Here is a 26,572-nt window from a genome sequence, read left to right as displayed (position 1 = left end):
CAAGATTGATGGAAAGTCACAATGTCTGAGGGTTTCCTAATACTAGCTCTTTTTTTCTTATGCCTATAAAGTAGCTATAAAGTACTTAAGATTTATTGTTAAGATTATTCTTTACTTCCACTTGATATCTAAAATAACCAAATAAGTCCCAAGCAACTTTATGAGGCCATCTTTATGGCATAAAAATTGGCCAATAAAGATGAATCATAAATAGGAGAAACATCCTGATGTCGACAATGTATATTCATTATTCCTTTAACTTCAATGTAAATTCTACATCACAGGATGTATTATAAACATAATACTGCTATAACAAGCAGCACCAAAATGTCATTGGCTTCATACAATAGAATTTCATTCTTCTTCATGTAACAGTCCAGTCTGGGTGATTCTGCTTGGTGGGCAGCATGCATCCACATGGTAATTCAGTAAGCCAAATTCTTTATATAATGGGGCTCTTTCTTCATTTAGGATATTTCTGGAAAAGAGAAAGAGATAGTAGAAATGCCCCATATGCCTCTGAAAAGCCCTGCACTGACACTTCATTGGCAAAAAACTAATCAGATGGCCACCCCTGGATGCAGTGAGGAGAATTTGTGAAACATTGCCCTTGTCTGGACAGCTACCATCCAGGCACAGGAAGGAATGTAAATTTGAGGGATAACTAGTCATATTCTGCAATGTAAGCCAAAATAATGGGATTTAAATCTGCTATACCAGAATTACTCTAAATTGACTACCATTCATATAGAACCCAAAGATAAAGTCAGAAGAGTAAACACCTTGTTCCAAATCACCTCTGAAGACCTGGAGAAAAAAAAAGGGGTGGTGAAATCTATCAGCAGAAGGCTCTGGTCAAAGGATTTATAATGGAGCACTTCAGTAAAAGCACCTTGCAATGAAATTTATCAGATTCCCACTCCAAACCCTGTGGGTTTAGAATGCCCACATCACCGCACTTGGATAAATGAGGAAATGAAAAAATAGGAAGACATTCTGTATTATTTAACAAGTGCCTTCCAGAGCAGTTGCCTAGAAGATGGTCAAAAGCTTATCCCTGGTTTAAGTGAAGTGCCTTCTTCCAATTGATGATTCAGGAAATTGGCACAATGGTATTGTCTCCATTCATGCAGCAAAGAGGATGGAGTCTAATCCTTGCGTGGAGAGGCCTTGGCAGACTTTGGTAGTTATCTATTAAGTCCAAAGACAAACCCAAGGAACACATTACTCAGATATCCCAGGAGTTGCAAATTGACTGAGTGGTGTTTTTATTTTTAATCTCTAATGTAGATGCCATCATTGACAACCCAGAAGATTTAACATGAAAATCCAAATTGCTAGCTTCTTTTGAAAAGTCAGAATATGTGGCAAACTTGGACATACATGTGGCAACAGTCCAGCTGGCAAAATTGGGTGGCCACTCTCTGTAGCAGAAAAATGCCCTCTGCAATCAGCGCAGTTCCCACCTGGTCCCAGGCATTCATTTACCTTTATACCTAGCCCTGTCTCAGTTTGCTCTCTCTGAGAAACTTTGTCATGGTCTCCAACTTTACCTTGGGTGGAGAATTCAGGGACAAAAAATCAGGCTTCTCAAAACTCCCTCTAGGCCAAGAGAACAGATGTCTACTTGCCTCTCGGATCAAGTTGTAAATGGCCAACCTAAAACCACAGCAATTTAAGTAGAAGACTAAACATCATATTTAGGAGTGACTATATAATTAGAAAATTGTCTCTCCCTAAGCATCAAAATCAATTATCTTGATAAAATCCTAGTACAGTAACCACTTTTGAAATATACATTTATAAAAAGAAAAAGAAAAACCAAAACTAATTTTAGGTGATCAGGAGGAGGGTGTTCTCCAGGGACATGGATGAGTTCATTCTAGGACATCTGACAGCCTGTCTCTTGTTTTCTAAATGTGATTCACAGGCTTTAAGTCAAGGAAGAGTGGTTTTTGCTAGAGCTCAAGGTGGGTAATTACCAACACTTGGGAAGTTTTAAAGGGACTTAGGACAAAAGTATGTGCAGATGAGGAGACACTGATTTCAAAGGATACCCACGCAAGGGTGGGACCTCCCTGGAATGTCTTCAAAGACCACTTCTTGACATGTCTTAAATGATCTCAGCCAAGACTTCCCAAGGAGGGTCTCCCATTTATCTGAGTTGGTGGCAGGCATCATCTGCACTATAAATATTTCCTTCTAATATAACTCAGTATAGAAATCGAATTAATAATGTAAGTTCAATTCTTCCCTGCTGGTGGCATTCCACTTGACTGAAGAGACATACTTCATCTAAAACTAATTGGCTTTTGAGTGACCTTTTATTTCAATTGACTTGAGGCTTTTTATTGATTTGTTTAGGGTTTATGTGGCTGAGAGAATGGGATGCTGCTGGTGCTGCCTGTCTTAGCCTCTCCCCAGTGGACATTAATCGCCCTTTGCTGTCACGTCCTTGCTCTTGCAGTGCAGCTAAATCAGGAGCCACAAACTGGTGACTTGCAGACTAAATTGAGCTTTTTATTTGACCCTTGGTACATGTTAACATTTTTAAATTTGAGTGTTTTAAATATGAAATACGATTTCACTTGGCCACAGTTTCCCGTATTTCTCTTTTGCCTTATACCAAACCTGATTCACAGATTTATGTTGCTTCTTGGTCCCTGTAGATATTTCCATTTAGAGATTCTGAAGTTGATGTACATGTATTAAGTTTGTTAATACATGAAAAGTCCTAAGAACAGCACCTGCCACACCATAAGCACTCAGTAAATTATAGTTATTACCATCATTATTTTTATAATTTTATATTTCTCTGCAATTTAGTGGCAATATTTACTAGATTGGTTCTAACCCAAGAGATTTTTCTTTTCTCTTTTAAGCTGAAATATTTTCCTTACTCATTTTTCATTTGCTTATTCTTTCTTATAGTATCTGCCTCTTTACAGAAATAACCTGATTAAATTAGACTGCACTTAATGGCAAACAGGAAAACAGCCAGCTGACCAAATAAACAGATCCTAAACTGAAGAATTATGTGGGGGGTGGTGAAAAGCCATTGTCTTCCAAGCCTGACAGACGCAAATATAAAAAGCCCAGTGAAGGCTGAGAAATAGACCTGACTAATTGCAGCTGGCTGAGCGTCATTGTTTTCTATGAGCCTGTACTCCATTATTAAAGGCGACCCATGTCATGAGACCCTCTGCCATGGAACCTCTCCCCATTACCATGTGAAAGCAACTTTGAAACCCTAGTCAGACAAGAAGAATACACTGGAGTTATTTGTTGTTCTTCTCTCAACACACAGAAGAATATTGGATTACTGAGATCTTCACCAATCCTGCTTTTACAAAGTAAGGGTTTGGCCTGAAATGGTGAAGATGAAGCCCTGGACTAGGAGGTAAGAGTACAGTGGTCACATCTTGATTCTGCATTGACCACTGGAGTGGGAGGCTTTCATTTCCTTATTTAAAGAATGATGGTTAATAATGTACTGATGGTTAATCACTAACTGAAGGTGATAAAACAAATCCCTTAGCTCTCTTAGCCCCGCGTGTAGGTCTTCAAAATTTAGACCATCTTTTGCTATTTCAAGTAAGATGGTAACTTTCTGTTTGACAAGGTGTGTCAGAACTATGATTAATCATTTTGGTAAAATCAAGATTGTTCTCTTAGTTCACAATCATTTTTATTCCCAGATATGCTAGGTACCAGCTGAGTCTAACTAACTAAAAATAGAAAACTCCTAGACCTTAATAGGGACACCTAAAAGGGAAGAGTACTTCAGTGCTGACACAAACATTTCAATGCCTGGAACACACATTAGCTGTGATGAAATGGCTTACCAAGTAGCATAATTATTGCCTTACATTGTAGTGTAATTTGCTTTTATTTTTTATTTTTTTTATTTTTATTTTTTTGGATCTAATGAACTCTTTCAGTTTTATTTTGTCCTGGAAACACTTTCTCTGCCCTTCTATTCTGAATGACAATTTCGCTGGATAGAGTATTCGTGGCTGTAGGTTTTGGATTTTCATTACTTTGAATATTTCTTGCCATCCCTTCTTGCCTGCAGGGTCTCCCTTGAGAAGTCAGCTGATAGTCTAATTGGGACCCCTTTGTACATGATTCTTTTTTTCTCTCTTGCTGCTTTTAAGATTCTCTCTTTATCTTTAACTTTTGACATTTTGATTATAATGTGTCTTGGAGTGGTTCTCCCTGGGTCCAGTTCTTTTGGAATTCTCTGTGCTTCCTGGACCTGTAAGTCTATTTCCTTCCCCAAGTTTGGGAAGTTCTGCTTTATTATATTTTCACTTAATTTTTCAATTTCTAGTTCATCTTCTTCGCCCTCTGGCAAACCAATGATTCTTATGTTGGGCCTTTTATAGCTGTCCCAGAGGTTTCTGATCCTCTCATCATTTTCCTTGTTTCCCGTTTTTTCTTTCTGCACTGGTTGACTGTTTGTTCCTTCTTTGTGTTCTGGTTTGTTGATTTGAACTCTGGATTTTATTTCCTCACAATTTGTCTCGTATGTGGTTTTGTTCCTTTCAGTATGAGTGTTTTTCAATTCTTTCTCGTCTTTTTCCAGATCTTTTGTTAATTCTGTAAGCCACCTGATAACAATGGCCCAGAACTGAGCCTCTGACAGGTTTCTTATTTGTTCATCTGTCAGATTCTTCGTCTGTTGCCTGGTGAGCTGTGCCACTGGGATTTCTATAGTTGTCTGCCTCATTTTGACAGATGTGTTTTGTTTTCTTGGGCCGGCTATAGGGGGCGGTGCCTGTATACTCGTCACAACCCAGCCACCGGCGCCGATCTGCAACCTTTCTCGCCGGCGCTTTGTCGTCACTGCCCAGCGACCAGTGGCAATCCGCAACCTATTTCGCAGCGCTGTGGCACTTTGTGGGGGGGCGGGGTCCAAGATGGATTCACACAGTTATTCCACTAGGAGACCGGGATCCGTCCTCCCGCCCCCCTGGGCCTCACTGTTTGATGCGATGTGGTGACTGCTTCTCCCAGCATTGGGGTCGCGAGCCGCCGGGGTTTGACTGCAGCCGGGATCGTCCTCCCTGCTGCTGGGATTGCTCCCCCTGCCGCTGTCCCTGGTGCGACCGCAAACAGCACCGCCCACTTTCGCTCTTACCTGCCCAAAGAGCGCCGCTGGTTTATAACTTCATACGTTGGGCTTCCGTGTAGTTTTATTTTCTGGAATTTCTAGTTATCTTTTGTTTTGAAGTAGTTGTATTCCTCTCTAGTTGTAGAGGGAGGCCGAGCGTGTCCGTCTAAGCCTCCATCTTGGCCGGAACTCGGAACTTGTTGTTCTGCAATTTGCTTTTAGATGCTGAATGGTTATGTATATAAGGCATCAAGAGTCTGGCTCCTGGGATGTGGCAAACAATTTATTTCTTGTTAAGGCTACAGAGTTTCATGGGCACTTTTGAGGGAAATTATGGGGGTCAGAGAGGAAAATGCTACAAGAACACTTCAAAACAAACACCAACTTCACTGGCATACAATAAACAATAAATATTTCTTTAGTTCAGCAGTTTGCAGAGTTCAGCTGATGTGACCTGAGTGTAGCTGATCTTGGCCAGGCTTGTTCATACATCTATGGTTAGTTACAGGTCGGAGAGAGGACTCTACTGATCTCAGCTGACTTGCTGATGTCACTGGGTGACAGCCAGCTGCTTGTTGACCTTGGATGATTTGGGATGTGTAAATGGCATGATTGGGGTGACTCAGCTTTGTTCCATATGCCTTGTTCTCTACCAAACTAGTCCATCCAGGTATGTTCCCATGACCATGGCAGAATAACAGGAGTGAAAGCTAAAATGTACAATGCTTTTCAAGCTTCTCCTTGGGGTATGTGTGCTAATGTTCTTTTGGCCAGAGGAAGTCACATGACCACCTCATATGCAAGAGGTAGAGAGATAGACTCTCCCTCTTTAGTAAGAGGAGCTTAAAGTCATAATGCAAAGTCTGTAGATACATAGAGAGGTGCAGTATTGGGGCCATTAATTCAGTCAATCTATGGAAGATGAGAATCAACTAGGTTCTGGTCCTAGTCTTGCTACTAATGAGCTGTATCCTTGAGAAAGCCACTTACTTTGGCCACAGGTTTATACTAAGTAAAAGGAAAATGTTTGGCTATATAATTTCTAATCTCTCTTTCCAATACCACTAACTCTTTGAGGGGTTGACTACATAATCGTTAATGTCCCTTTCAAAGGTTTCTACAGGAATCTCTAGACACCTTTAAGATAATTACAAAAGAAATTTTGAAATACATTTTAAGAAACAGAGTAGGTATAAATTATGGGTTAAGTAATGAAATTGCAGCATTTCAAGAGAGGTATATTAGGGAAAGGACAGCAAAGAAGGAATGGCGTGGGGGAGCTAGGGAAAAAGTCACAGGATCTGTGTTCTTTGTTGTATTAAGGGCTAATTTTCTCTATAGGTAGTTTCATGGAGTATATGGGTATATAGAGGAGTTTACACATAAGAACTTTGTCAAGACCATTTAGCTTCTGACTTGAAATAAAATCTAAAAAGCACATCGCTTGTCCTGTGGAAGGATTCTAAGTTTTTCATTCTCCACAGCTTCAAACATAGGGCCTTGCTCCAGTCAGGGTGTTCAAAGATAAATTTGTTGATAAATGCTTCAAAATCACCAACAATCAAGAATGTATCCCGAAAAGAGAGACCTAGCTCTGCCTGGTGTGGTTCAGTGGGTTGAGTGCTGGCCTGCAAACCAAAAGGTTGCCAGTTCAATTCCCAGTCAGGGCACATACCTGGGATATGGGCCAGGTCCCTGGTTGGGGGCATGCGGTTGGGGGTGTGCAGGAGGCAACTGATAGATGTTTCTCTTACAAATCCATGTTTCTCTCCTTCTCTTTCTTCTTCTCTTCCCTCTCTCTAAAACATAATTTTTTGAAAGAGAGATCTAAGAAGTACCATAACTGTGTTGCATTGACCAAATAATTACTCAAATGATATAACTGGAAAGAACAAAGCCCATTTAGTAGACAGGTTTCTAGATGTTTTCAGTTGTGAATTCTTTTTTTCCCTCTTTTTAGAAGTAAAGTTATACAAAGTTAATAAGCAAGCATAATATGCTAATTATTTAACATGCATGATCTCATTTAAACATTTTAACAACAACCTGTGGAAACTGGCATTATAATCCCCATTTTATATATAAGATGATTTAAATTCCAACAGGTTAAATAAGCTGCCAAGGTCATATCTGATAAAATGCAGCACCCTATATAGAAAGAATCTTATTTATCCCTCATTGCATTATCCACTTGTTTAAACCTATAGCAACAATTTAATTTTTGATTACAATCCTAGTCCTTTACAACAGGCTAGTTGGTATTTGTTTAAAAAATAAAAATTAAATTTAATATCATTTTCAATTTAGGAAAGTCTGTCAAAAATATAGGCATGCACTATACTCTAGCACTTGATTAAATCCATCAGGAATTTACATCCACTGTAAATTAACTGTATTTTTATACATTGGCAGTACTATCTAAATTATTTCTGTTTATGTCTCAAGCATTTCTTAGGTTGCCCTAGAACTATACTAACCAACATTTTACTTACTTTCTTTATATTTCAGTTGCCATTGGCAACCTTGAATTACAAGGTTGAACAAATGTTTCATTTTACTTGAGTGGTTTGTATTTTTGAACCTTGAGTTCATGTTCAGTGGGAATTGTTTACCTATATAGTTCACTCCTGCCTTGAGTTATAGAGAATCCAAACAGCCTCAATTTGCTGTGCTTCTGCTGGGACTCCATGAGTTTTATCAATTTTTGAACAATGTTTGCTTTGATTTCTTGACCCTGGATACCCATTCACAGGGGTAATATGGATTCAGAAACTGTACCCATTCATGGTGCCGGTTCTGGTTTCTGATTCCTTGTTGCTGTCATTTTTCCTCCAATGGGCCCTATGAAGCACCCAATTCCTTGCCTTCTTCCCAAGATTATGGAGTAAGATTTTCTAGTCCCCATTTCAAGTGTGGCTGCTCCTGGCTTTCTGCAGGGACTTCAGGCTCAGCACTCCGACACGTAAACTTCTTAGGCCTTTTCCCTGCCCTCTTAGAACATGAAAACCCAGCTCAGCCAAGATGGAGAATCTACTCTGCTCCCCCTGATTCTTTTAGCTTTGCATTCCCTTGTTATTCCTGTGACTTAGGGATTTCCTTTTCTCATATTAAAACTCAGCTATAAATTTAAATAAATTTATATGTTCTGTCTCATTCAGAATTTCCTTGTGTTTGGAGTAGAAGTTGGAATTTCCCACTCAGCCATTTTGACTCAAACTCCCATTGCAATTTATTGTAAGGAAATTCAGAAGAAAATAAACAAACAAAACCTGCAATGGTTGGAATATGTAATGCAGTCCCATTTTCCCACGTGCTAGTCTTCAACAATCCTTGGGTAACCTGACCAATCGTACTCTGTGATTTTTATATGATCCTGTTATTTCTGTTCTCTGAAGTAAACATTCACAAGATTATTCTAAAAATAAGATGAGGCTTTGCAAGGTTGCTCATGCTGATTTTGAAGCCACCCATTCTATATATGTACTTTTTAATGCTTTTCCCATTGTTATTAATAACTCCTTAACTAAATGATTACGTTAAGGTTAAAATATCATAGTTGCTGCAATAATTCTTTATATATTTGAAAGGGAGACTCTAGCCCACATTCAGTATTTTGCATTTAAAAAAATATTAGATTTTTGTTTTATTTTAGAATACTGTTTTAATGCTAAAAATAAAATAATCCCATTACCAATAATTATGTTACTATAAAAATGAGATATAGAAAAAGAAATTAAGTACTCATAATTCCAATACAGTATATATTTTAGTATTTCCTTTCAAAGTAATTTTGTATTCTTAGAAAATATTCTCATAGTTATAATCACAGTACATATACAACTGTATATAGACTTTCTTAATTAATCACAGCAATATAATCACTTTTCCTGTTTTTATAAACTTTCTTTTTGGTTTACATTTAGTGGCTGCATTATATTTCACTAAGTGGAAGCCTTTTATTTTACAGAAACTCTTAAGCTTCACTGATTTTTTTGTCATTATTTTACTTGTTTGTTAGTCTTATTATTTTCCCTGATCTTTAGCAGTAAATTTTAAAACAGGTTGAGCAAGATAATTATAGTACCATTATTACCATTCCATTTCCCAAAGGCCAGTGATATTTTTTAAAGGGTTAGAAGACTGTGAGGAATTAAATTTTTAAAAATATAAAAAGATACTCCCAGAGAAAGACAAAAAATAAGTGAAATAACATATAATGTTTAATGAGAAAACAAATTGAAGCAAATGGCCCTCTGTATATATTAAAGGTAACATAACTATACAAAGAATATAATTATTTCTAGTGTAGTTTAGCAGAATAATATCATTGTGCATCCTTAGTGAGATACAGTCTGTGTAAAATGAAGAACCTCAAAAGAGTATTAAGTGTCAACATGCTTATTTTATTGATAGGTTATAACATTGAAACTATATCTGCATATTGCAGTATAAAGCCAATAGGTAAATATGTTAATGTTTCAGAAACCAAAATATACAAAATTAATTACAGAAAAAAAGATACACAGATATAAAATCAAAGAAGTTAGGAAACAATTCTATACAATTACATTTAAATTTGAAGTATTAATATGTCCTAATACTTTTCTAAATATATCCTAACTGTCCACTTGAGGTGGCCAAAATGCAAAGACAGTCCCATAGCAGTGAGCACTTTCAGCACCCACAGCTTGGTTTATGAACACCTCCTCCACTAACGCCTCTTAGGAAAGGTGGTTGATTCCAGGTTTGAGAAGGGGGAAGTACAAGAGAGATCTGAATTATCTTGTTATACCTAGAAAATCAAGCAAGTGCTAAAAAACTAACAGGGCATGTCAAAAGGACCCAAAAGCCTGCTTTGAAAGAGCTTCCAATGACCACAAATGGAACAGTTTGACCTCAAAAAAAAAAAGAAAAAAAACAATGGCTGTCACTGAATCTTAAAAGAGGACTAAATAAAAATTAAAATGTATTGTCCCTAGTTATTTTCAGAAAAAGAGAAGAAAAAGAAAGCTCATTTGCCATCTTTTGAAATAATCATTGCCCCAGGGCCTTACTCAAAAAATTTATAATTAAAGAAAAAGAATTAAATGCTTACCCTGCTCTTCTAGGAGGAATCTAGTTCATGTGCATATGATAAGTGAAAGCTTTTCCTTATAGAATACTACCAGATAACAAAGAATTAGAAAGTTGTCATTGACCAGCAATTGAGATAGACAAGAATCATCAATTCCATGAAAGGGTGCTAAGAAAAATTTACATGGGTCCAGAGTTCACCCCACAGAATAATTGCTTAGCCATCAGACTTAGAATCTCTGATAATACAGCACCTGACACTATGCATCCACTGATACATTGCAATATGAGATAAAAAAGAATGCTTATTGACTATTCTTGCCTCAACAAATGTTTTACCTCCATCTAATCAAGCCTCTTGGCTTAATTGCTAGTTTATAGGAAATGCGGGGTTTCCACTTCCAACTTACATGACTTCATAAGGAAATCATTAGACAAATTCAGAATGTGGGCACTGTATAAGAAAATTGAATGGGACTCTTCAGAAAATCCAAGTCATAGAATTGGAAGCAATAAATAATTCAAGTGAGGAAAAAGGAGAAAGACACAATAACCAAATGCAATACATGAACTTTGAATTGTGGTCAAAAAAGACACTCTAGAAAACTGTGGGGGGGGGGTTAATATCAGGGAAGTTTGGATGGATGTTAAATAACATGAAAGAATTATTATTAATTTCCTTAAAATGATTACAGTGTTGCCATGATATAGGAAAACGTCCTTATTTTTAGGAGGTGTGTGGTGAAGTATCTATAGGTGAAGTGTCATGATTTATGAAATTTATTTTCAAATGAGTCACCAAGAAAATACAGTGATAGACGATGATAATGTACATGTGGCATGAGGTTAAAATTAATTAAGGTTGTTTTTCAAGTTTTGGTGGTGGTTGCTGTTAGTTTTGCCTTTATTCTGTGGGGTGTGTGTGTATGTGTGTGTGTTGCCTCTACAAGGAATGCTGCAGTAAGTACGCTGTTCATGCTTCCATCCTTGAATGGATGGAACATAGGGTGCTGAGTCAGAGCCATGTAAATACATTTTCCTGCTTATAGACATTATCACATTATTGTCTAATGGTTCAAAATACTAGTTTCTCACCAGATGATAATATTTGCATTTCTTTAACTATGAACTACTTGAGTTTTGTCTATTGTTTCACCAAAAACGTTATTTTCATTTAGATAAATACACCTGATAAAACTTTCCTTTGTAGCTTACATTTTTTTCTGTTTTCCTTAAAAAGGTCTTTATAGCACATGATTATACCTACATTTTCTGTTATGATTTTTATTGCTTTGTGTTTTATATTAAGGTCTTCAGTACACTTCATTGGGCAAAATGACTTGAGCAGGACTTGAAATTAAATTGTGAAAAATCATCCTGAATAAGCGGTCTGTGCATTCTCTGTAGCAATTTTTTTTTTTTTCTTTTTAAGTTTTAGCAGTTGTCTTTGTTATCCCACTGTAGCTTATTATTCTCTGGTTTCAAATTGCTGCCTTAGAAAATTGGCTTTGATTACATGTCTAGCAACTCAGTAACCCAGCTTATTTTACGTTTATGCCACATTTACATTTAGTGATGTATTTTTTTTTTCTGAATAACATTGCTTTCACCTTCATTTTCACTTATATTTATACCTCTAAAAAAATTTTTTTTTGCTTACCTAAATCAAACCCTGCTTTACTTCTTTAGGCAGTTGAAAAATGTCCGAGGCAGAATAGCATCCCAAGTACAAAAATGTTTGACAATATAGTCAGGCAGGGCTGAACACATTTGAACTTGAGTGTATTGCCTTTCCTTCTTATCTAATACAATTTACAGAAGCAATGAGTGGCAACATCTTTTGAAAATCAGGTTAACTAAGAAACTTAGAAATGGAGTCTAACTAGTCAAATTGGAGAACTTGGCCTATAATAAACTCTGGCAATGCTCTTATTTATTAATATCTGAATATAATATAAGAATCTGCCTTAAAAAATAGAGAATAAATTTGAACATTTCTTCCTTTTTTTTGTTCATTTTCTAAATATATTTTATAAATGTAAGATGAAGCAGGCTCACATGTGCTCTTTTAGAAAAGCTCCAAGGCATATTCCACAAAATCAAATTTTTCATGCAGATCTATTTGTCTTACGGTGATTTTCCCTGAAGAATGTGTTTTAAAGGGGATAAATAATGAGGGGAAAATACAATAAAAATAAACTATTTAAAAAAAAGAATGTGTTTTGTGGCCACAGCAATGAAAAGATGGGTGCACCCAGCTTAATTTATGAGTGCTTTGTGAAGCTGGGCCATGTGTGATATGTCTTTGAATTCTCCCACTATATCAGTCAGTTATTGCCACAATACTGCTGCCTATCAAACAATTGCAAAACTCAATGGCAGAAACAATAAACATTTACTAAGCTCATGAGTCTATGAACTGGCCAGGCATTTCTGGTCAGGGCCAGGCTCAGCTCACCTCAGTAGCCTTGCTGAAGGCTGTGTTTAACTAATGGTTCAGGTCAGCAAGGGGCTGGCTGGTTTTTAATAGCTTGACTTTCATGTCTGATAGTTGAAGTGAGAGAGAGGTATAACTGGGTCATGTGTCTCCTTTTCCAGCAGGCTAGCCTGAACTTCACATGATGATGATGCCTGAGTAAGCTAACAGTAAGAGCAGGAGCACACGAGCCTTTTGAGGTCTAGGCTCACGACTGCACACTGTCCCTCTGGCACATTCGATTGAACAAAGCAAATCACAAGTCCTTCCCAGATTCAAGGAGATGAACAATACACTCCTCTCTTGATAGGAGAAACTGCAAAAGCCAAGACTACGAGGAGGGGCGAAGAATTGCTGTTATTTGCACAGTCTATCTACCATTCCCACAGAGCCTGCAGCTTAAGGTGCACGTTGTAGAAATTCAAGTACATAAATCAGAATGTGTCAATGCAGTAAGATCGCTTTACCCCCAGCAGAGGAAGGACTAAGAGCAATCCCTGATGTCCAGTGGAGGACCCTCTGAAGTTCAGGATTGTGGGAAGGAAAATTAGGAGGAATCCAAACTGAAATTCCACAACTGGACCCACTCTTGAGTCCTCTGATTAAGCCTGTTATTAGGGGACAAGTTAGACACTACACAAGCCCACTAACACTCAGGAGGGTGGAGTCAATTGATTGCCAAAAATTTTTAAACCAGGAGAACTTAAATGAACATTTGGATTTCTGACTTCTCTTGAAAAACAGAAGTCTGTCAGACATCAGCTAGAACTGAGTTTCAGGCACCTCCTTCACAGAGAGACTGTCCTCCTCACCACTCCTACTTGCTTGCACACACCCTGCTTTTCTTATTTTCATGACTCACCTTTCCCCCCTAAATATCTGAGTTTGTAACACTTGGGCTTGAATAGCCCCTAGATTCCTGAGAGCTGGGCTGTTTTGGAACAGAGCCAGACTTTGCTCAGCATACTGTTCATATTTTCTTACAGTAAGTGTTTCATTTATAAAAAGAAAGAATAAGTGAAAAAGAAGAGCTCTAATTTGAAATGTAATAATAAATGCAATTTTGTAATTAACTCATTAATAAATAACTTTTTTAAAAGAGTGAAATATATGGCATTTACTATATTAATTTAATTTATTAAAATAGTTTAGAATACAATAAAATCTACTACTAATCCATGATAAAAGAAAGAGTCCACTAAAGTTATAATTTAGCCACAGATAGGTCAGTTATTAAAAGTTATTTAAAATAATTATTAAAATTAACTTATTATTATTAGTGTGATACTGTTATCTGTAATAAGGAATATATACTTGCTCTTTGACACAGTTCCTGGCACAAAGCTCCTAAAACCTTGGAATTCCATAAGTGATAATCAAGATCAAGGTATCTTTCGTTATGTTAATGAGGTGACTTGTAGAAAGCACCTAGGAATGGGGGCTGGTTGCCAGGGGACCCAACCATGTGATTAGAGGGTTGTGACTTCTGGGAGAGGAGTGGGCCTGGAGGTTGTGCTCAAAAGCCAATGGCTTATTTCACTTAGTATAATACACTCTAGGTCCATCTGTGTTGTCAAAAATATTAAGATTTCATTTATTTTTATGGCCAAGTAATGTTCTGTTGTATATCTGTACCACATCTTCTTTATCCAACTGTCTATTGATGGTCACTTGGGTTACTTCCATATCTTGGCTCCTATAAATAACATTACAATAAACATAGGGGTGCATATATGTTTTTGAATTGGTGTTTTGGATTTCTTTGGCTATATGAGTATACCCAGATGTGGAATTGCTAGTTCATGAGGCAGTTTTATTTTTAAATTTTTGAGGAACTTCCATACTGCTTTCTACAGTGACTGCACCAATTTGCAATCCCACCAACAGTGCACAAGAGTTCCCTTTTCTCCACATCCTCACTAACACTTGTTGTTTATTGAATTATTGATGATAGTCATTCTGATCGGTGTGAGGTGATATCTAACTGTGGTTTTAACTATATTAAGTAAGTCAGACAGAGAAAAATGAATACCATACTATTTCACTTATATGTGGAAATAAAAAACAAAATAAGTGAACAAAACAGAAACAGACTTATAGATACAGAGAACAAACGGAGGGTTGCCAGATGGGAAGAGGATGGGAAGGATGGATGAAAAAGGAGAAGGGATTAAGAAGTACAAATTGGTAGTTACAAAATAGTCACAGGAATATAAAGTTCAGCATAGGAAATATAGTCAATAATACTGTGATAACTATGTATGAGGCCAGGAGGGTACTAGAATTATTGGAGGGATCACTTCGTAAATTATACAAGCATCTAAGCACTATGCTTTACACTTGAAACTAATATAAAATAATCTCGAATGTCAACTGTAACTAAAAATAAAACTAAAATTCAGCAAATAAAAAAAATTTAGACAGTAAGTTCATGCTTTCAGTAATCAAAGCTTATTCCTGACTTCTCTGAAAAGGAAATAACCACAATGATTTTGTTGAATGTGACATCACTGAACTATAATTATTTCTAGCACAGACGGGTGCACACTGAAGCATTTTGTGAAATACATGCAGTAGAGTAGTAATTCATCAAGTACTTCAATACTTTATTAGCATATTGTGATGCTTAATTTTATATGTCAACTTGGCTAGGCCACAGTACCCAGATATTTAATCACACAGTATTATAGATGTTTCTACAAAGGTATATATTTTTTATGAGATTAGCATTTATTTATTATTCATTTTTTAATTGAATTTATTGGGGTGACATTGATTAATAAAATTATATAGGTTTCAGGTATACAGTTCTAGAATACATTATCTGTATATTATATTTTGTGTTCACCACACCAAGTCAAGCCTCCTATCACCATTTATTCCCCATTATGCCCTCTTGTACCTCCCCCTCCTTTCCCGTCTGGTAATCACCATACTATTGTCTGTGTCTATGAGGATTTTTTTGTTTTTGTTTTTTGCTTAATTCCTTTACCTTTTTCACCCAGCCCCCCAACTCCCCTCCCCTCTGAAAGCTGTCAATCTGTCCTCTAATCAGTAACCTTTGAGTAAAGCAGATTACCCTCCATAATGTAGGTAAGCTTCATGCAATCAGTTTATATTTATGCTATTGGTTCTGTTTCTCTAGAGAACCCTAACACAGATATTAAGAATATTTAGCCATGGCTGGTATTGCTCAGTTGGTTGGCATCTGGCCCATAAACTGAAAGGTGGCGGGTTCGATCCCAGTCAGGGCATATATCTAGGTTGCAGTTTCTGTCCCCTGATCAGGGCACATACAAAAGGCAACTGATCAATTGATGTTTCTCTCTCACATCAATGTTTCTCTCTCTCTTTTTCTCCCTTTCTTCCCCTGTCTCTAAAATCAGTAAGCATACCATTAGGTGAGGGTTTTTTTTTTTAAAGAATAATCTGTACCATTCTTATTTTACTAATAAAATTCCATTCTCATAAAAAAAAAAAAAAAAAAAAAAAAAAAAAGAAAGAAAGAAAGAAAGCCCTAGCTGGTGTGGCTCAGTGAATTGAGTGCTAGCCTTCAAACCAAAGGATCATTGGTTGAATACCAAGTCAGGGCACATGCCTGGGTTGCAAGCCAGGTCCCCAGTTGAGGGCACACAAGAGGCATCCACACATTGATGTTTCTCTCTCTCTTTCTCCCTCCTTTCCCCTCTCTCTAAAAATAAATAAAATCTAAAAAAAAAAAAAAAAAAAGAACTCAGTGGCCAACGATTTAACCCATAGTGCCTATGTAATGAAGCCTCCATAAAACCTGAAGAGGACTTTGGAGAGCTTCTGGGTCAGTGAACAGGTGGTGTCTGGGGAGAACAGTGTTCCCGGAGAGGTCAGGGAATTCTTCACCTTCCTCGTATTTTTTCCTACGCATCTATTTCACCCGGCTGTTCCTGAGTTATACCCTTTCATAATAAACCAGTAGTCCAGTAAATAAAGTGTTTCTCTAAGTTCTGTGAACTGCTCTAGCAAATTAGTGGAACTCCCAACTATAGCCAGTCAGGCAGGGCACAATGACCGGCTGGTGTGTGAAGTGTGGTGGGGGAGGGGAGCTGTCTCCTAGGACTAGGATTGAACCCTTAACCTGTGGGGTCTGATGCTCTCTCCAGGTCGGTAGTGTCAGAACTGAGTTCAATTGTAGAACACCCAGCAGGAGTCACAGAGAACTGCCTGGTGGTATGGAGAGAAAACCCACAGGTTGAAATTGGATGCAGAATCATAATAATTAAAATTAGATTATTAAAAATTATGAGAAAAGGTTAGTTGAAGTATTTGTAATTTTCTCACATTTCATGTTTCCTTTTTTAATATGAATTAAGAAAAGAAACAGCACTACTAAGCACCATGGAGTCTTGACCTAAGAAAAATTGACTTCTAGGTCACGTACAATATATCTATGGCTAATCTAAGTAAAACAGCAATCTGCTGTTTCCTAAACCCAAGGCCCCTTGCTTTTCAACCTTTCCTTGCATTCCTTGTAAATAAAGCTTTAAAGGAACATGTTACTGAATTAAAACTGAGGCAAATTGATGATGAAGTCTAGATAGTAGCAAATGGAAACTGTCAAACACCAGGCTGAGGTTTTACTCATGCACAGGAGTGTGACCATGTAAAAACCCAAACACCTAACTTGTTGGGGCATGTGGGAAAGAGCTGGCCATCATCTTCCTGTGTCTGAAGCTCCAGGGCTTCTCCTGTCCCTGACACTGAGGGTGGGTCTGTGCACACAGGTGCCTGTGCTCACCAGCAATGTGACTCTTAGGGCCCTGGGGGTACCCCATCCACAGCCTGTCCCCTCCTTAGCTATTAAAAGTTTGGATTCTAGCACAACACATTCATTAATATCTCACTTTTTTATTTGGGAAGAGTAGGGGACTTTAAATATGCCATTCAAGTCATTTTTTTCAGGTCATTTTTATCAGTCATTTTTGATGTGTAAAAGTAACTTATTCAAATAGATCCATAATCCATCATCTGAGACTCTTAGGGCCTGTTATTTTTCACAATACATAAATTTTCTGATTTTAGAAAGGTGATGTGATACACATACCATAGGTATAATATCCCAGGGAAGGCTGGGTGATCCTCATAACCAAATAAGTTATGCCTACAGCACCATGCATGGATATCCACATAAAGTAGAATAAGTGAGGATTACAAATAGCCTTTTATCAGTTAATGTCATGAGTTTGCCACAAATTTACAAAAAACTTCTGTATTTCAGAACTCTGGGAATTTTAGAATAGCAGATAAGGGGTTATGGATCTATATTAAATAACTAAACTTTGGTAAAATTTCTCTGGCATAGAAGCAAGAGTGCAAAGGGGTTCAACTAGAGGATGTTCTCCAGAATGGGGTGAAGAACAGACGTCAAGTCACCAAGGGGCAGATGCCCTGAACACAACCCTCACCTTAGGGGGCAGGTGCTGGGGGTGACAGCGCACACCAGAGACTGCACTGAAGCTGCAGAGGAAGGATACAGAGCCAGGATAAAGACAAAAGTAGGACTGGGGACTTAGGAAGAATATCAGCGTGTCCGCAAGTGAACCGGCAGCATTGGCATCACTTGGGAGCCCTGATAAATGCAAGATCTTGGGCCCAACCCAGGTCTCCTGAATCAGAATCACAAACTGAGATCCCCTAAAGTCTGAGAAGCAGGAAAAGAAATTCTTTAAAGGCGTTAGTTAAGGACACTTCTTAAGAAAAACTGCCTCATTGCTCCTAAGAAGATAAAAAGCGCTTAGGCTTACATGCCGTTTCTAAGATTAATGCTCCCCCACTTACCATTTAACAAGCCAAGAAAATTTTATTTAACAGTCTGGGTTTCAATTGGGCTTTGCTGTGCCAAGAGACACCCCCCACAGGCCCTGCCCCTCGCCCCATTTCTCTGAGGACTCCAGCTTTTGCTTGTTTTATTAGGGCCACCTTGTGAGACTATATTTAAAGAAAGTGTTGTGTGACTCTGAAAATTCTCCAGAGCATTAAACAGATAAATTAAGACAGTTTACAAGGTAGCTAAAACAGTTCATGGGCAAATAAAAATTAGAATGAAAAAGGAATCAAAATAAAGAGGCGATGAAAAGAAGTCAAAAAAGGAGTTAAAGTTGGTTACATGAATATGTACAGCATCTAAAAAGGCAACCAGCTCCTCCTTTGAAGCTTGGTTTCCCAGGCTCTGGGTGAGGCCGCACTTCACAAAGCCCACACCTTGATCCTTTGTCCATTCCAGTCAGCTTCCTCGGCCTCCCCAGCTCGATTCATGGCTGACCTTGGCACTCCCAGCTATCAGTTGCTTCTGACCCCTACATTTTAAAGCTTCAGATCATTGCTTATTACTTCTGTAAACTTTTTCATAAGACTCACTTAGTGGGGTGTGTGTGTGTGTGTGTGTGTGTGTGTGTGTGTGTGTGTAGATATATTTATATTATTGCAGGTCTTTAGCCCTATTCTGCTACACATAACCTGAACTTGACTTTCAACTATGGACAAATGACATGTCCAGCTAAATTCTGTTTTATTTCTTCTCTATAGGTAACCAGTGGATGATGTTAAAATTAATTTATTCCTTCCTGTCTTTACACATATCTTTCAAGAAGTTTCTATAGGGGTGGTTATAGAAATCTGAATGATGTAAAATCATCCTGCCCTCTTGGTGTCTCCCAGCTGCAGGTGGAGCTGGAGCAAGAGTACCAAGACAAGTTCAAAAGACTGCCCCTGGAGATTTTGGAGTTTGTACAGGAAGCCATGAAAGGGAAGATCAGTGAGGACAGCAATCACAGTTCTGCCCCTTCATCGCTGGCCTCAGACCCTGGGAAACTGAACCACAGGCCCCCCTCCAGTGAGGAGCTGGAAGGAGAGCACCCAGGGAAAGAGTTTGATACGCCTCTGTGATTGTTCCTCCCAGGCCTTCAGAACATGCATGACCACTCAAGCTCCATTGGACTCTCTCTTATTACAGAGATCACTGCCCAGATCATCTTCCTGAGAAACATCCCTTAGCTGAAAATCCATGCCAAAAGGAGAGTTCCAGAAGGATCCATGTGGACGTCCCCATGCCCAGGCTCCATGTGTGATATGGAAACTGCTGCAGGTCTACTAGTGGAGAGTGCATGTATGTGGGATTTTTGTTTTCTTTCCAATAGTAAATTCCAAGCAGGCAACTTCCAGGCTCCATGACCATTTAATGAAGGACTGTTTCTTCTTTGAATAAAATCAAGCTCATGTTTTTATTTGAAGCTCTGGTAGAAAGTATTTTAAAAGTAATAGAAATAGTTTGAGAGATGCATATCACTATTTAACACTATTGAACAAACAACTTTGAACATTTTTTTCCTACCTGCCACTCAACTACCATATCTTCAAGTTAACATGCATTTTTAATTGTTTCATCCTTTCCTTTGCAAGCATAGGTGGCTTGCAGTCTGCTAATTTATTTATCAAAGAGGCCTCAGTATGTTTGTTGCTTACATGGCTTTATCAGATATCATAGTGATTCAAATATGCTGGTTTTATCTCCTGAAAAAATAAAAATCATTTGATTGTATTCTTGCCCAGTGAAGCTATTCCCAGACTTAGCAACATGGCTCATACATGTCGCTGCATGAGCCAGCTGGCCACACACGTTCAGGCAGTGGGCTATTCGAATAGACTATTTGCACTCAAAGTCTGGGTGTTCATTGGTTGTTGGCCTGAAATGAATAAATAACTACAAAGAATCTGTTTGGTTGAATAAAAATTGTTGAGCTGATGTATGTTGAGCAGAGATTCAATCAGACTAAACAGGTTCTAGTGGTTCTTTTGCTGTCTGACATTTCTTATGGTTCATTTATTTTTAATATAGAGATAAAGGTTGAATATTTATCTAAAGAACACACAGACCCATATATAAATGATATATATTATTTCCATGTATATATGTACACACTCAGCCATACAAATATAGACACATATACCATACACACACATACATGTGCGTGCACACACACATACACATATTCATTCGAGCGTTGATATGTGCTTCTTAATTGGAAATGACCTAAAACACTTCCACAAGACTTAAAACCAAATTTAGGAAGGAATGGATGGTGGTGAAACTAGTGTAACATCTGAATTTTGTGGATAAGTCATACTGATATTCTAAGAAACAATTAATGGCATCATGGATGCAAATTGAATTAGATTTAGAATTAGAATGTGAATTTGGTATATATTTTTCAGAATCAATAACTGGATTTTAAGCTTGTTTCAGTAATCATAATATACAGAAATGTATAGGAAATAAATATGAAAATTTATTAGTATCTTCCATAATTTTTAAGTCTGAGAGATTTCGATTTTATTCTAACATAAAAAATCTTTCATTATATATTAACTATGTACATGTAATTCATTTAATTGTGTCTTTTTGTTAAGTTCCTATGTTAGATGGCATAAGAAAAACTATATAGAGGTAAAACTTATCAAAAGCATCATTGAAAGGTCTTAAATAAGAGAGAATAATTATATAGAGGAAAATATAGTTTAGAGAATAACACAAAGAACATTGAAGTTAAAGTCCTGAAGCAAAATGTTACAGCTTTAGTTTACTCTAAAAAAAAACCTGTCTGAGTGTAGCTTAGCAAAGCATTTTAAAATACAAAAGCCAGTTGTGTCCTAAAAATTGTTTCAAGAATTTAATATTTTTATGGAAAAAATATTTAACTTTAAGCAATAACTAAAGTTCACAATTAAGTTTGAACCAAAATGAAGGCTTAGTTCAAACATAAGGAAAGTGTGTTTGATTAAAAAACACACCTAGCCAGACACAAAGGGGAAAATCCCATCCTCTTTGGGATGATAGTATTTTGATCTGAAGAATTGGAGTGTTAATTAAACACTTAATAAAACTTACTTCCACTGAAATAGATATCTTTTGTAAGTCATTCTACTTTTGCACTTTGAAAGAAAGGCACTAACCATAAGGAAGGAAGAATGGTCAAAATTGAATGCTGCATTTTTATAAACAAAATTACAGACTGTCTAAAATTACAGAAGAGTGAACTAATAATAGCATTCATAACCAAACACAATAGTGATTATTACAGAACATTGTATTACATTTAGTCCAGAGATAGAGTAAGGTTGAATAATCTTGACTTACACAGAACTGTTTTGGTAGTTGCATTTCATTATCTTAGTGACCCTAGTTATTTTACAATATGTTTGTATTTGGCTACTTACTGTAATCACATTTTTATATCTGTACAATGACACCTTTTGCAGTTGTGGGGTAGTGTGTAACACTGTCCATCTTGCATCATTGAAACTACTACAGTGATACTATCATTTAATAATATTAATATTACTTGAAATAGACTAAGATAAGGAAAGGGGGTCTATATGATGTGCAGCTTTGTGCCTTTATGTATTTGCCTTGTTCTTTGTTAAATGTGTGCAATTCTGTACTGTGGTTTTTCCTATAATAGAGAGTAGAGCTGTGAATTAAGTTAGACTGTGCCCCTCTGATACCTTTACACTACTGAAAATAGCGTGGTTTTGGCCGTGTAAACCAATTTTCAAAGTTCTAATGACATGCCATGTGATTTGGTTTTTATCATTTCATTTTCACATTTCAATATTGCCAATCAATACTCTTGTAATAGCTAAGCAGTCATTAAATAATTCCAAAAGAAAGGGCCATTGCTTGCATTACTTTGAATTTAATGTTGTGCTTGTGCACTGTGTAAATATTATTTGTGATGGATTGGATATTGTGACTTTTGTCTCTTCAGAATAAAAAAAGATAGGACAAAGTAGCTGAAGCTCTTAAAATGTACATATTTCGGTTCTTCTATCTCAAATTATTTAAAATGCATAATTCACATTTTTGTAATAATTCTATGCAATTTTGTGGCATGATGTTTCTTCCACTTGTAATTTTATGTGCTTTCATCACAAATCCAAAGGAAACAATAAAAATTTCTTAACACAACCCAGCTGTTATTTCTTGGTGTCAAGGCCAGCCTTCTTTTGATGGGCAGGATGGTGGGGCAGGCATAATGCCAGTCTTCAGTGCTGTAATATCCACCCTGACGGAGCACATCTGTGCTATTGCAGAAACTCGAGATGCTGCAATGCTTGTGACCAGAGGGCGCCGTTGTCATTACTCTGACATTCCACCACCCCTCTCTGGGAGTGGCGTTGTACTTGCCCTTTACTTGCACTCTATCCTCCCTTTCTCTCTTCCTTCTTTCCTTAACCCAAACTAAGGAAGGCAAAACAGTCCAAGGTTTTCTGACAAATAGTGGAAGCGACAAGAACTGATGGAGTACTTGAGTAAGTTTTCTAATAAAACAGATAAAAAAGAGTCTGCAACATTGATTTAAAAAAATATATATATGTGTAAGTTATGAGAATGTTCCATAGGCCCTCAAATGCAATATATTAGTTATCTATTGCTACATTACACGTTACTGCCAAAACTAGATGTTTAAAGCAGTAAGAATTATCTCTTATCTCCCATAGTCTTTGTGGGTCAAGAACTCAGACAGGGCAGAGCAGAGCAGCTATGTTTCTACTCCATGATATCTGGGGTCTTGGCTGGGAGATTGGAAGGCTGGGGACTGGAATCCTTTGAAGACTAGTTTATTCAAATGTCTGGGTGTTTATGATATGTCTGTCATCTGAGATACTAGTTGGAGCTCTGGGCTGGAACACCACATGTGTCCTCTATATATGGCCTGGGCTTTCTCACAATGTGGTGGCTGGATTCCAAGGGTGAGCTTCCTGAGAGAGTGCCAGGCAGGAGCTGTGTCAAAATTGATATGGCCAAGCCTTGAGTTTGCATACTATCATTTATGTTGAGTCCATTCGTCAGTGCTGTCATAAGCCCCTTCCTAGGTTCAAGGGGAGGTAACAACATAGATTGCTGTATCAACTTAGAGCAGTGCCAGTCACACTGAAGAACATGAGGGAGGGAATAAATACAGGGTGGGGCTGAAGTAGGTTTACAGTTGTTTGTATGGAAAGTAATATGATAATAAATAATAATACAAGAATAAACTTTTTTTGCATACTCACAACTGTAAACCTATTTTTGCCCCATCCTGTATAGAGAGGCATGATCATCTTTGAAAAATACAGTCTGCCACATACATTACACACAAAACTTAATTTGTGGTTACCCTCAAACCTGCTCTACCTCTTTTCTACAGCAGTGAACAAAACCGATATCAATTCAGTCACCCAGACAAAATGTTGGCATTATCTTTGACCGCTGCCTCTCCCTCGTCGCATTTCCAATAGATCACCAGGCTGGATCAATTCCAACCTTGTGCAAGTCCTCAGATCTGTTCACTTCCCATGCCTTTTGCTACAACCCAAGTTCAGGATACCATCCCCACCCACCTGCCAAGGTCCTTCTAAATGTTTTTCATGCCTCTAGTCCTAAATCGTGGAACCATTTCCCCATACTGTAGCTAGACTAATCATACAAATGCAAAAATGAGGTTAAAAGACTTTAACTGACCTCAACTACCTTCAGGATACAGTCTAAACCCCTTAATAAATGTTTGAGGTCTTCCAGGATTTGGTTCCTAAATAACTCTCTTGGTCATCCTCTCACATACCACTCCAGCCTTATGTGTAATCTTGCCTCCTCGACTTTTTAAATACTATCCTTCAGCTACTTAGACCCTTCTTTTTTGTTTCTCTTCTCCCTGGCTAACAGCTAAAGATGAAACTTTAGCTTTATAGCATAAATGTTATTTTTTTAAGGAAGATTTTTTTGATCCACCCAAGCTCCCCCTCATCTGTGCTCCCATTGCATCTTATATCAATTGTCTGCTGCTACATAACAAACACCAACAACACTTAGTATCATAAACAACCATTTTCTGTTGGTTGGGAGTCTACAGGTAAGTGGAAGGCTGCACTGATCTGGACTGAGCTGTGCTCGGCTGATCCATACTTCTGCAGTCAGCTATGAGTTGGCTAGTGGCTCATTCTGGCTGGATCCTTTCAAGTCTCAGGAGCCTCGGCTGGAACAACTGGGCTGGCCTGGTTCTGCTCTCTATGATTTCTCACTCTCCAGCAGGCTGACAATGATTTTTCACATGTCAGAGACAGGACTGAAGATCAAGCAAAGGTGTTCAAAACCTCTTGAAGTCAAAACTTGAACTGGCACACCATTACCTCCACCACATTCCATTGGTGAAAGTAAATCATGAGACTGGCCCTCATAAAGAATAAAAGGGCGCTACAATATTATAGGGAAAGGATATAAACACAGGGTGGTTATCCATGGTGACCATTAAAATGCAATCAATGCACCAAACGCCTTCCACATGCAGAGCCCATGCCAGCTCTAATATAATCACCCTTACTTAAAAACATCCTCCACTGACACTTTTTGATACCAGGTGTTATATTGCATTTACTCTGAATCTCCACATCCCCTATAATTTAATCACTCAATAAGCATTGCATTTATGATGAATAAACCATATTTGCTCAACAAGCTAGTAGTGCTAAGGTATAGAAAAGTAAACAACTGATATCTAAATAATAACTCAAAGCTACAGTATTTTTAGGCACCTCGTGAGTCAGCAACACTTAATGGCAAGGCTAGACCACACAGGAGCCACGTCCTTTGCCTTTCACTGATGGCACCAACCCCAAACACAAAACTGCTAGTGAGGGATGAAAGTAGGTCAATCAAAAAATATTAGGTTCTGGAACACAGGTGAAAAGAAATTGCTCACCTCGAATCCCAAGAGTACCAATAACCTCTTTTTGCCCACAGGAGAGAAGTCAGGAGCCATTCTTGCCCTTGGCATCCGTGCACAGTCCAGTTATTTCTCTGACCGTTATGCGTATATTTTCAACAGCAATTTTATTAGGCTACACTTCACATACAATAAAGTTCATCCTTTTAAAGTATACACTGCAGTGGTTTTTAGTATCGTCAATTTTGCAATTAATTACCACTCTTTAATTTCAGGACATTTTTATCTCCTGAAAAAGAAACCCATACTCAGTAGCAGTCATTTCCCATTCCCCTCTTCCCCCCGATCTCCTCTTCCTAACTATTGGAAACCTTTCATCTATCTCTGTCTCTGTGAATTTGTCAATTATGGACATTTTATATGATTTGATTTATATAATATGTGACCTCTTGTGTCGGCTTCTTTCTCTTAGTATAAAATTTTCAAGGTTCATTCATATTAGAGCATCTATAAGCACTTCATTCCTTTTAATAATTAAATAGTATGCCATAGTATACACATTTTACTTATTCATTCATCACTTGATGGACATTTGGGTTGTTTCCACTTTTTAAGTATTTTGAATGATGCTGCTATAAACACTCATGTAAAAGTTTTTGCATAGAAATATGCATTCAGTTCTCTTGGGTATATACCTAAGAGTAGACTTGCTGGTTCATAGCGTAACTCCATGTTTTATTTTTTGAGAAACTGCCTGACCGGTTCCAAAGTGGCTGCATCATTTCACATCCCCAGAAACATGAAGTTTCCACTGTTCCCCATCCTTCCTAACACTTGTTTTCATCTTTTTTTTTATTATAGCCATCCTAGTGGGTGTGGAGTAGTATATCACTGTGGTGTTGAGTTGAATGTCCCTAATAACTAATGGGTATCTTCACCATATCTATATCTTCTTTGAAGAAATGTCTTTTCAAATCCTTTGACCATTTTTTAATTGGGTGGATATTTATTCTAAAGTCTGGGTACTGTTTCTTGACTTTTGTCATTCAGTCCCCTTTGTGCCTGCCCACCCCAAATCTCTGTCTTAGGAAGGATGTCCCAATTATCATCCTTCCCAGGCCACTGAATAGCTGGAGGTTATTTGGAAAATGATGCTGTTTATTTTGATATGTGAAT

The 26,572-nt window shown here is 37.6% G+C and overlaps 1 protein-coding gene across 1 annotated transcript in view; it reads left to right on the top strand.

The window, feature by feature from the left end:
- Positions 1 to 21,376, top strand: part of PLCB1 (phospholipase C beta 1) — a 637,895-nt gene extending 616,519 nt beyond the window's left edge. The window contains exon 32 of the mRNA XM_090286059.1: positions 19,356 to 21,376. Within this exon, the coding sequence (XP_090142185.1) occupies positions 19,356 to 19,583 (228 nt within the window). The 3' untranslated portion in view covers positions 19,584 to 21,376. The remainder of the gene's footprint in view (positions 1 to 19,355) is intronic.
- Positions 21,377 to 26,572: the final 5,196 nt, after the last annotated feature.

The sequence above is a fragment of the Furipterus horrens genome, unplaced genomic scaffold (genome assembly GCF_987537825.1).
Source record: "Furipterus horrens unplaced genomic scaffold, mFurHor1.1.pri manual_scaffold_8, whole genome shotgun sequence".
NCBI lineage: Eukaryota > Metazoa > Chordata > Mammalia > Chiroptera > Furipteridae > Furipterus > Furipterus horrens.
Note: the sequence above shows the minus strand (reverse complement) of the source record. Positions and strands in the feature narration are given on the sequence as shown.